Here is a 12,419-nt window from a genome sequence, read left to right on the forward strand (position 1 = left end):
CATTAATCTTGAGCAGCAAAGTGAGGAGTCTTATGTCATTTTTTCCCAAAGATAACTGGGGAGGAGGCTCTAGCCAATCCAAGGTAAAGGATATATGACAGGCAAGCTAAGCAAGAACTCAAAACACCTCAACGATGTTGTTCCTAGTGCTGAAATAACTGAACCAAAAATGACAAAAAGAAGGGAGAAGGAGCTAACTGAGAACACTCCAACATCCCAGGGGCTCCACTAGTTATATTACAGATTTAACAAGTTAAGCTCTAAGAAGCAGATTTTGTTTGAGCAAATTGATTTGGCTGGGATGACAGTAGCAATGTAGTAGCAATTCAGCATTTATTCTTCCTATTTGCAGCACAAATAAACTAAACACAGTATAGTCAACAACAAAAAATCCTACCTTGAAACTGTTCAAACAATAGGTATTCCAGGAAGAGTCCATAACAGTTTGATTTTTTCCAAGAAAACCACATTAATTGTACAGCTGATAATAATGAAGCTGCTTTTCTTGTAATTGGTATTCAAAATGAAAGCTACAGAATGACCTAAATCAAGCATGCTAAGATGACTCCACTTTATGGCTAATTTAAAGCTTCATGGCATTTATTCTAAACTAAATTAGACTCCCTTAGTGCTGTTTGAACTACTTTATAACCACCAGTAGGACAAACTGTCTGATCAGAAGACAGTAAGCAATGCAACAGGTTGCCCAGAGAGAATGCACAGTCACCATCGTTTTCAAGACCAGATTGGATGAAGGCCTGTTTAGACCTCACAGGTGATCTTGCTTTGAGCAGCAGGTTGTACAAGAAACCTCCTGAGGTCATTCCAACCTGATGGATTTTGTGATTCTGTGACGGGAAATACAGACATATGGAAGTTACAAACCAGTTGCTGGTGTGTCTAGCAACAGTATGACCACCACTATTCACAAAATACTCCAGACACACTGTGGCACCACAATATTCTCCATCCATCAGCACCTTTTCCAGTGTGTAACTCATTGATTTTCTGTTAAAAAGACTCTGAGCCTGCTTCATCCAGCAAAAACAACTTGAAGTGTAAAAAAAAAAAAGTTTCAAAAAAATCCATAAAACATCTCCAACTTACTTGTCTTTGAAGATGTCTTGAGCAGTCTTCTCTTCTTTTTTCTTGCCAACTTCCTTCAGGGGAAAAAGTGCTTTTACTCTTTCCAGAGGAGCCTGACACCTTTCTTTTACCACAGAGGGCATCTCCAGCATCTCTAAAAGGTGCTGCTCTATTGGCGGCAGTGGCTTGTCAGGGTGAAAAGCCTTATGCTGCAAACACTGCAAGAGACAAAACAGTTTGAGCAAAGTAAAACTTTCAAAAAGTAAAACTTTTATGTGCTTTTAATATAATGCCTGTATGCCTGACATCATATGGTACATGCAAAATATCCTCCATATTAAAGAAACTACTTTTGTATTGCTAGAAAATATTCCAGCTCACGAGTGCATTAAAAGTGATCAGTTGTTTAAGGAGATTAATAATGATATTAAACAAGAATACTGATGCAGATGAGTGTTTCCACACTCACTGGAATGAGTTCTACGAAAATTATTAGGAAAATCCCAGGAATGAAACAATCATCTGCAATTGTTCATATTTTTAACTTCATACTATCTTTAAAATGCAGTTCTATTACTAGAATAGTAATGACTATTCTAGTCATTAGTAGTGACTAGAATAGTCACATAGGAAAGATTTCTACACATTCCAAAATTAGGCAATGAGATACATCTCAACCATGTATTCCAGTTATTGTCACAGTCCATTGTCCCTCAAAGAAAATTTTTCTTCTTAGTAAGTAAAACTTGGTATGCACACAGGAGAAACTTTCACCAGTTTAAGAGCAAATGCAAAGAGAGAATGTTAAATGTGCACAGGTGAGGCACAGAATATGTGTGTTTAGAACTTAGCTCTGAAAGGAGAAGGGAATGAAGGAGACTGGCAGATGTACATCAAAGTTGGAACAGATGGAAGGAGATACAGAGGAGGCTCTTTCACCAAGTGTGAAGTCAGTGCACACACTCAGGGAGCCAGAGGGCGAGAGACGAGATTAATGAGGAGGGCTACAGAAATTCCATTGAGAAATTTAAAAGCAAAGTAGGTATCTTTGCAACTTTGTGAAGTGTGGGATAGCATTAGAGAGGTGTGTGCATTTACAAATACATACACAGATACCAGAGCATGCATACACATACATCAAAACATGTGATGTACATGGCAGAAAAATTTTTTCCACTACCATTGCACTGGGTGCATTAGACACCAGTGTGAAGGTAACTATTCAGTAAACTAGGAATACAGTAGATTTGCTCCCTTGTTGGCTGTCAGGCATGACATTAATTCAAAAAAAAAAAAAATCAAAGCAAGTAAAACCCCCTATTCACTTTGAAAAGCTGCCAATAAAGAAAATCCAGACCATATGCTACACATCAATACTAATGTGTTTTCATGCTGCCATTAAGATTCCAATCCATACTAGAGAACATAGTGTCCAAAGGAGGCAGCCGTATAAGGCTACCCATTTGGAAACACTTGTAATGATTTAAGGCATAATTATTTTGAAAGAGAGTAAAAATGTTGCTGGAAGCTGCAGTAATGGCTCTTCTGATACAAACCCCCCCAGTATTAAAAAAACATTAGGGAATTGAATTAAACTGACAAAGCAAACAACCTAATTACCCTGTTGTGAATATGTTTTTCAGGCTTTCATATCTGAGATCTTTATGTGTGCAGCTGTAAGAGCTGAGCAAACTGCCACAAATAGCCACAGCCTCCGCTTGTACCTGTTTTTAAAGTAGATGATCTGAGATAGCAGGTACCATCAAAACTCAGGTACTAAATGGAGATTAAGCTAAACAGACAACCTGGGGTTTCTAAACCCACACAGTCCCCCTTGACCTTGCCTCCCCTTCCTTCTGTGCCCAGCAAGAACTATTCCTACCTTCACAGGCTAGAAAGCAACCCACACTATCATTGCCTTCCAGACTCGCCGTTCTATTCACACATGTTGTCACCAATGCACCAGCTCCTCATTGCTCTTCCTAATTTCCTTACATTTACACTTTAGAGACATAGCCAGCTTTCAGGAACAGAGGTCACACTAAGATACTGGTCAAAAGATGTAAAAGTAGGCTTTTCACATCATTAATTCCATGATAAGGAATGGCACGAATGCACAAACATGCAGAAATTTACTGCAAGAAAGCATTCTGCCTTGTTTCCTTTCAAACTGCATCTAGGAACATGCTTTTGTAGAAGTATATTTTAGCAAATCTATAAATTCTACTGGAATGTGATAGTACTTAAAGCCTTAGAAGATGGGAGAGAGATTTAGCTATCTAAAAGATAAGCATTTAGTCTCTATCAGTCACCTACTCACTCTAAAAAACCACAACTATCATGTACTTTTGATCTCCAAAATAAGAAGGATCAATCACTTGGCCGAAGTTCTTTTTCATAATTATGGAGTAGATCTGGACAACTCAGTTTACACTGCTAGCTGGCTTTTGAGGTTAAACCTGTGTGAACTGAATCCCGACACAAATGTCTTCAGAGTTCAGTTTACACCCAGTTTATGATGATTTCAAAATGACCTTCCAACAACAATTCAACCAAAGATAAGATTACTTGTGAGGGCTGAAAGCCCTCACAGACATCCATGAGCAACCTCACCTCCCCAGTTGCTCTGGGTTTTGAAAGAGAATATTCACACAGTCCAACCACTTATAAACCAGCTTAATCCTCTAAGGTCACTTACCCGTGGTTTAATGAGAGCCATGATGGCACATTCAGATGGAGACTCTGCAACTGGATTCCATGAACTATGAAATGCTACAGGGCACCATCCCAACAAACCTCTCCCCATGTCTGTCTCTGCACAACCACTGCTGAACAACTTGTTTATTTGGCTAGCAAAGAAAATGCACTGCATTTCCCAAATATCTTAGGTGCTTCAAATCCCTGTATTTAAGAGGGACAACTTAAACAATAACATTGGAAGTCTGTCACTACAAAGCTATGGAAGTTCACTTAGGCTTTTCTGGAAGCAAAGAATAAAAGTTGAAACTCTGGATATAGGATATTCCTCATCTTCCACTCCACCAAGCAATAACAACTACTTTCCACCCACTCTGTCATTTCCTAATGCCTACCACTACTTCCAGAGATATAATTTAGCTTGATGTTTCTGTTTAAATTCTGGTTCTTGTCACTTATCATTCCAAATATCTTCATGAGGCAACAAAGCAAGGAAATGAAGGAGGAGTTCATCCTTTTCTTCAGTTATTTTTCGAAACCATTTATAGGTCCTGTTCAGCCCAATCAATTTACTGGCTATAATCAAAAGATGGTGTATAATTTTTCTTCATAGTTCTTAAGGAACCAGCAGCGGCACTTGGCCTAAGAGCAAAATACTAAAAATCTGGAACATTTTTGCAGCAAAGGAAAGAACAACTTATATGGATTAATAGTGATTTTGTACTAAGACACACAAATGGGGCTGCGCATAGCCAAAAGAAAGCACTAAGAGGACTAGTAATTTAGGGCTTTCTAAACAGCAAGCATTGTGGACAGAAACTGTATCCTACCTTGTACACTCAAACAGTCAATAAATACTTTTTCCATCAATAGCATTCACCCTTACAAAATCCCATTATCCTCTAAGGAAACTGGTGAGCTACGCAGTTACTCTCTTCTAGCAGCACTTGACTCAAATGCTGGGACAACATCATCATACCGTTTCAGAAGACAAACAGCACACCTATAAAATCCTCTCTTTCATTGATAGGTGGCATCCACTAAACCAAAAAAATGCAAAACTGCATCTAGCAATATAACATAGGAAATTCTATCCCCTATGTGTTTCATTTACAAGAAAAGCCATATTTGTTTTGCAACACCCAAGCTTAACAATCCTTCCTAAAATAAGAGTTGTGCAGAGGTCAGTTCATTTTAAGCTCTGCAATAACCTTCTACTGATCAAATCTTGCATTCAGTTGCACACTTGTCTTGTCAATATGACTGGAAGAATTTGAAGAGAACACTGAGTTCTTCAGGTGTCAATCAGAGTAGGATTTGAAGACTGGGCTTACGTGTGTTCCTAAAACACACAATGACCTTCAGATCCTTTGGTTCTTTTGACAGTACGAGGTAGCAAGGCTTTGGGAAGTTAAGGTAAGTTTTCTTAACTTAAAAAGCATCTTCTTCCTACTTGTAAACTGAAATAAATAATTCGGAATTGCTGAGATATGATGAACATAGTTGCTATAATACCATTTTTGGTCAATTTTCAAAGAAGAGTCACACATTCAATATATCTCCATGGTTCTGTATACTACACAATTCTGCAGCTGCATAAATTGCAACATAATTTTCCTTATTTTTAAATTTGCTGTGTCATTTTTTGAACACTTGAATTCCAATGCATAATTAAGTCTCTCATCCTCACAGTTGCAATGAAAGTCTTCATTATATGAAAGGATGTAAATCAAAATGTAGATAGCTTGATACAATAACTGCAAGAAGTGTAAACCATTCTGCTTGCCCATAAAGAGCATCAGCTTAGGCACCCAAAAGGAACATTTTAAATGTCAACAATGTTAACCATTTACTACTGAACAAGTTCACCTCAGACTGACCTGGTTTGAAATCACTGCTATATGCAACAACGCACAGAAAAGTGATAGGACACAGAATGAGAAGCTAAAGAGATCCATGATTTTCAGCTCATTTTTCTCTTTGCCCAAAAGCTGAAGACAGTCTATGTCCACACTGTGATCACTGCAATACAGTCTGAAGATTCAAGTTTTTATTTGTCTAGTCTAAGTGCCTGTGAATATCACTGATGCTGCTGCAGAGACCTCAGCATGGGTATAATTTCTCTTGCTTCCTGGGAACTGGAAATTTTAAAAATAAATCTATGTCAGGGACAACATAAAAGTCACCAGCTACCCCATACTTAAAATGCAAAAGATTTTATAGCTGCATCTTCACAATGCAGATCTTTCCAATGTGAATCAGAGAAAGACAGAAAGATGAAAAGTCTCAACAAAAGAAGTTTTTAAAAAATGTCAAAGAGTTCACCTCACCTGATATAACCTCTGAAAGTGAGGGTTTGGAATTTTGCTGGGCTTAAACAGGTCCTCAAAAGTTTCTCCATCTTCATAAACCAAATTCATAGAATCAATCAATGAGTCAACAGCAGACAACTGATCCACTAAGGCAGCAATTACATACAAAGAAAAATTAAATACACTTCCAGATGGATGCATTTCTTGAAACAATTTATAAATAAAGATTCGGTTCACATGAGATCACAACATGAGATTTTTACCAAGTCATTACATGCCACAGAATACACTGCAGTTTTAGACGTACCAATAAAGACTATGGATAATGGACAGAATAATAAACCCCTGCTGTATTTAAGGACTACAGTGTAAAGTCATAAAGCCTTTTCTTTTTTCCCCCCAAGACCTCGATTATTGTTGCCTTTCTGCTTTAATTTTTTTTTCTTTTTCAAGATGTTTTCATTTGCAACAGAAGGTTTATAGGCCACTTCGAAAATAAGGAGAACAGTTGGTTTGAAAAACTAAATGGCACAATATAAATTTTTAAAGTTATGACTGAAATTAACACAGTTCGCAATAGCCAACTACTGCTTTGGCAAGACAGGTTTTAAATTTGTTCTTAAACTGCTGGTTACAGGCAAGAAAACAGAAACTGTTTCAGAAACAAACCAGCATGCTATGTATACCCTGATGTGCAGGTGCCCATTCAATGGATCTCATAACAACTGAAAGAAGTAGGAGTGGATTTTAAACTACATCCATTTAGACTCATTGCTATGCAAAATTCTCAGAACAGTGAGTCAAGCTTTGTGTGGCTCAGTGTTCTATGGTTCTCCAAAGATGCCCTCCATCTGAATCTGGACACCAGTAAGTGCATAGTTTAATAAACAACACGCCACAGAAAATACAGTCTTTGCCTTTGTGCACTATATTAACAGGCCACACTGCAACTGGCTGCAGGACCAAATTTACACCAATGGAGCAGCTGCCTCTGTTCTAATTCTAGTCTGATAGTCACAAACTGTAGATCCCACAGGGTTTGGCCATTTAGTCTCACAAATTAATTCAAAGATCAAAGGATACAGAGGAGTAAATCTCAGATCTGTCACAGAGATCCTGTGAGACTGATGATCCCACAACCAGAGCCAGAAGTCATTTAACAGAACAGTTTAAAGGACAGCCTGCAAACTTCAAGTCTGCTGAGCTCGCAACTTAAAGTGGCAAAGCTTGTTACACACTTACACTTCAAGATGACATCACCATAAATGATGCCCAAATGGCTGGGGTTTTCTTTCCCCCAAGGCAAAATAATGACATAACTTATGTTTTCACTGGACAGAGCATTTTCATTGGATAGCGCATCTTAGAAGACGACAAGAAGGTTACTTTTCCAGTTGACCAGCAAATACCTCACCTGTAGGAATGCATTTTTTATTGTTTTTCAAGGATGAAAATATGTACTGTCTTAGGTCTTCCATGTAGGGTAGTTGCACATAGATGAGACACTGAGCAAGAGGAAAGAAGAAACAACTAAGCCTGAAGAAAAACAAATATCTGTATCCCCAGAGTGCCATATCAGGACAATATAAACATAAGAAAAATCTGAAGACCTAATGTTGGTTTGTATTAAAATATTTAAATAAAATATTTACAGAGCAACAGTTTTAATCAGAATAAACCACACCATTATATTTTATAAGATACTGATGGTTGCACTCCTCATTTTTCTACTGGTGGAATAAAGACCTGCGAGACCATCTGATCCCTTTTTCTTGTGCAGAGTTTCAACCAGCCATGCTTTAAATAACCCATATATTGGCACTTTGGGAGGTTTTATCATAGCTTACTGTGTTTCAAAGTCAAAAGCTGGTTTTGGTTTCTTAACATTCTCTGCCTCATTTTTTCTTTACTGAAATACCTCCTCCAGTTCATGCCACCCTAAAAAATTCCTTTCTATCCTTTATGTTTATACCCTTCAAAAGTCTGAAGATTGTTGTGTCCACCCCCACCTCCGTCACTGCTCAGCCATATACATATTTAGCTCTTTCAATAGTCTCTCGTAACTAAGATCAGTTGAAACATATGCTGCAAAAATTCTGACATACTGTGTTGCTTCTGGGTCTCTCAGAAGGCTCTCTGCAGAAGGGTAAGAGTGAAAAATTACCTCATATGCTTCCTTAATATATGGAAAAGCTACTCCAATCTGCGGGTTGCTCCTTCTATCATAAGCATAGCGCACGATAGCTACCACTTTCAACTCATCCAGTGCACGAACAAGGGCAGAAAAAGCAACTGCTGCATTCTAGGGGGGAAAAAAGAGAGGCAACAGAATCATGCAAGTTCTTATTCATCTGCTGAAATACGTCTTTCACAGTGAATTTAAAAGCACTTATTTAGTCAAGACTAGTTCCCATTTCAGCTGTAACTTGAACACAAGCATTTTTCACGTTCAAAAACTGAAGAAGAAAGGTCAAATCTCATCCTGATAGTGGATCCATTCAAAGCTGAGTAAACTTCAGATCCAGCACATTCCACCTTTTTCACCAGAAGAGGAGCTCTCAGAAGTATTACAAGAGAAAGAAGGGGGCAGTCAGACTCTGAAAGGTACTCATTAAAAGCACCACAGTGAGCCTTTTACCTACAATACTTAAAATAATTTGGAGGTCTGTTCTAAATAACACAGGACAGGACACACTGTTGCTCTACAGGAGAATGGACTTAAGCACCAATTTCAGGTTCCACATGCCCTTGCACAAACATAATATCTACCAGTTGCTCATTATTCATGAGATACTGTATTCATTTGGGATCTAATCCAACTTATTTTCATCCTAATGGGCAATGGAACAAGACTTCTGTAAACTGCATTAAAAGTATTTATTAACGCAGAAAGACAGGACAATCTCAAGCGCCACTACTATTCTTTTCCATTCCACAGCAAAATACCTTCAGCATTAAACAGCATTTAAACTTCAGTTCACCTTACCTCATCACCTTTTGCTGCAAAGACCTTCAGAACCTGGTTGCCCATGTAGTAATGCCTCTGGATCTAGATACAAATGGCCGAAAGTTAGCCTGATGTAAAGAAAATGTCGCTAATGCAACTGGACCAATTAAATTACAAAACAACTAACATCAAATTTTGTGGCTTCTCACTTGAATAATTACTGTGCACAGAGGTTAAAGCCTTGTATGTTAAAGCCCTGTAAGCCCATATCTCCGTTTATCACACAACATGGATATTCAATCATATTGGGCAGGATATTCTTATACCTTCCTTCTGATGGGCAGGAATGAAAGACTGTGGAACCTGCAGCTGTTACCAGTCTGAATAATACTGCAGTAATTCAAAGTTCAGTGTGAAAAACCACAGTAGTTAATACAAGACCCAAACCCAAATGACACCACATCTATGCTATTCATTTTTTCTAGCAGAGATACATTAAAAAGGAGCTGAAAAAAGTCGCATCCTTAATTAATAAACCTTCCTTGACAGCAACCTGGAGTATATATAGCTGTGCTGGCAAAGAAGCACTTCTGTTAGCAGAAGTTTATTCTGTTCATGAACATGGCTGGCTCAGAAACAAACAAACAAAAAATAGTTTCATGAAGGGACATCACTGGCATAGTTGGAGCTACAAAGACTGAGACACAAGCACAGGTACCCTGCAAGAGTGGAAAACTTGTCACAAAGACTGCGCACTACTATGAACACTGGTTAAAATGACCTCTCTCTGTTAAAGAAAAAACTCTTCAAATTACAGTCTCAAAACTAACTTCATTATATTATTATTTTTTTAAAATTTTTTTTTTTCATTCATTTCATCTTTTTATTATACCTTCTTTATTTAGCAAATTACTGTAAGTTTGTTGAAGTCAGTGACAACTTGCACCAGAGCAGACCTATTTACTGTGTTACAGCACGATTCTTCAGCTCAGATTATTCTACCTACAATCATTCTCTGCTTTCTGTCTTTAAAAGCTCAGGAAATTTTATGTTCAGTATAGCATAAATAACTAGATGTATGTATCACTACACCTTTTGTTTGCAAAAAAAAAAAATTCCCTTTGTAACATTTTCAAGTATTATTTCTCAATTTACACGGCACGGCTTATAAATTAAAAATCAAAGTTTAAGCGCCCTCTGATCTTCTTTCCTGAGGGATGTGAATAACTCAGGAAAATAATATGAGGTGGTTCTATTTCTTCTTTAATTATGTATTTGGAGCTGTTCCAGTTTTTCTACTTAATAATAAATTATCTTTTCTCCTAAGTTTTAAAAAGAAACAATTTTTATAAAACATATAGTTGAATAGTGTCAATTTTATGATTCCAAACAATAAAATTTAGGAGCCAAAACTTAGTGAAAGCATAGGTCTTGAAAATTCCAGTTTTAGTCAAAAAAGTTCCTGATATCATTATCTATACACTTAAATTTTAATTCTGCAATCACACCTGAATAATTTTATTCCACTGAGTTATATGCTTCTACTATTGGTCATATCTACTCACACTCCTAGTGCCAGGACCAGAGCACACTTTAGGATATAATTTCTATCCATTATGAAATCCACAGAGAAGAAAAGTATATACTAATCAAAAGCAATCAATATTTTGTGGATTGAAAAATAATAAAACCAAATTGTTAATTCTTCGATGCATATTTATGTGAACCAAAAATATTCCTAAAATTGATGGTATTCCTACAGTTATTAACTATGTAGTTGGAGGTATTATTGCACTATCTGACCAATGGTGGGAAAATAAAAACCCACGTGAAATAACAGCTCACTTACAGGAGCATGATTTACCTCATCTGTTTCCCTCTTCATTTCCATTTTCAATAAAAGTCAGATTTCAAGTCAAAAGAGGAGGCCAGCCTCCAGCGTAAGAAAACTCTGCCCACGGTGAAATACATCTTACAGATTTAAATGAAGATAATAAGACTAAGCTGTAGGCTAATGACGTATGAAGAGGTGCAAGAAATTGTCTCATTGAAACACTGGATTCAGACACATTTCCCTCGTTAGATCCAGTTTCTGGTGCAGGATGTAGCAGTTCTCAACACTTCTCTGGCTCTGGCCAATTCAGGGCATGTAAGCTCAAGCCCGACACGCTTCCTCCATCAATTACTTGCAGTACACAAGCTCCCGTGTTTCTTAACAACTAAGTTCTCAAAGTCCTCAAGGAACAATCAGGTTACACTTTCCATTTAGGCTGGCTTTGCATTTCAATAAATCAACATAACTTTCTAGCTTCTCAGTTAATAATATGTTTTTTGACACTGCACTGCAGTAGTCTAAGCACACATCCAACAACACGCAGGAGTCTCTGTGCCAACTGTACTGTAAAGTAAAAAAATGTTTAGCTACACCTGCTTGGGAGTAAGCTCCCTCAGATACTTTCTATTTCATTAGCATATTTCCTTCCTGGTAAAGGTAATGATTCCTCAGCCTTTATCAAGGGTTCTATTTTGTTCAGGCATTGAGACACGTCAAAGAGCAGGAGGGCTGGGAGCTGTCGAAACAGAAGGCGTAGAGCTGCCCTATGATTTCATTTTAGTTTTGATTGGTGAAGAGAACTGGGTGCAGATAACTCCACGAAGAGTAAAGTTTCAGTCACCTTGTGCTGAAATATCCAGGAGAAAAAAAGAGAGGGAGTAGCTAATATTCCCAGCAATTACTTGGCACTCACATCTCTGTACTTTCTCCTCACGTGTCCTGCTTCAAGAATAGTTTTGTTAAGCCTTTGCCTAAGGCTTTCCTAATTCTTAAGTCCTGCATTTCCTGCAGGAAATCACCTTGTGCTGGCTAACTTTTATTAAGGTACTTGCTCAATGTAAGTTTCTTACAACTGTCAGGGAAAAAGAATAGCAAAGTCACTACCCCAAGTACAGGTAAGTGCATACAAACACCAAGCATCTCATGGAAATATGGAGAGTTTTTGAATGATATTATCTTTGTCTAAGTTCTAAGAAGTCTTCGTGACATTTAGGGTTTTTTTTAATGGTAGAAACAAGAAGAAAGTTACGGTTCACAAACTAATCCTTATGAAACTGAGGATGGATGAATGGACTCAGTTCTCACACTTTCTTTAACAATAATGTTAAGGGAGCAGCATCTTCTGTTGAAAAGAAGCCACACTCGTGGCTGGACAAAGCCAGGAAGGCTGCTGCATGAGCTGAACAGAAGACAGACTATGTTCTGCTGCAGGTCTGGCATCAGCATTTAAGTTTGTGAGATGAAATGAGACCACAATACCTCAGTCTTCACTTTGCAGAGATCTGAGTTCAGTGGCTCTGGCTTCATGTGAGGGTCCAATAGC

The 12,419-nt window shown here is 37.8% G+C and overlaps 1 protein-coding gene across 5 annotated transcripts in view; it reads right to left on the reverse strand.

Annotated features, from left to right (window-relative positions):
* Positions 1-12,419, reverse strand: part of XRCC5 (X-ray repair cross complementing 5) — a 50,591-nt gene that overhangs the window by 21,746 nt on the left and 16,426 nt on the right. For 4 of the 5 annotated variants that reach the window (XM_017825402.1, XM_017825404.1, XM_017825403.1 and 1 more), the window contains 5 exons: positions 9,082-9,144; positions 8,260-8,397; positions 7,510-7,600; positions 6,114-6,241; positions 1,108-1,304 (listed from right to left, as the gene is read on the reverse strand). In XM_017825402.1, coding sequence (XP_017680891.1) covers positions 1,108-1,304; positions 6,114-6,241; positions 7,510-7,600; positions 8,260-8,397; positions 9,082-9,144 — 617 coding nt within the window. The remainder of the gene's footprint in view (positions 1-1,107; positions 1,305-6,113; positions 6,242-7,509; positions 7,601-8,259; positions 8,398-9,081; positions 9,145-12,419) is intronic. The other variant, XM_017825405.1, reaches the window with a different exon arrangement.

The sequence above is a fragment of the Lepidothrix coronata genome, unplaced genomic scaffold (assembly GCF_001604755.1).
Source record: "Lepidothrix coronata isolate B3197 unplaced genomic scaffold, Lepidothrix_coronata-1.0 Scaffold118, whole genome shotgun sequence".
Taxonomy (NCBI): domain Eukaryota; kingdom Metazoa; phylum Chordata; class Aves; order Passeriformes; family Pipridae; genus Lepidothrix; species Lepidothrix coronata.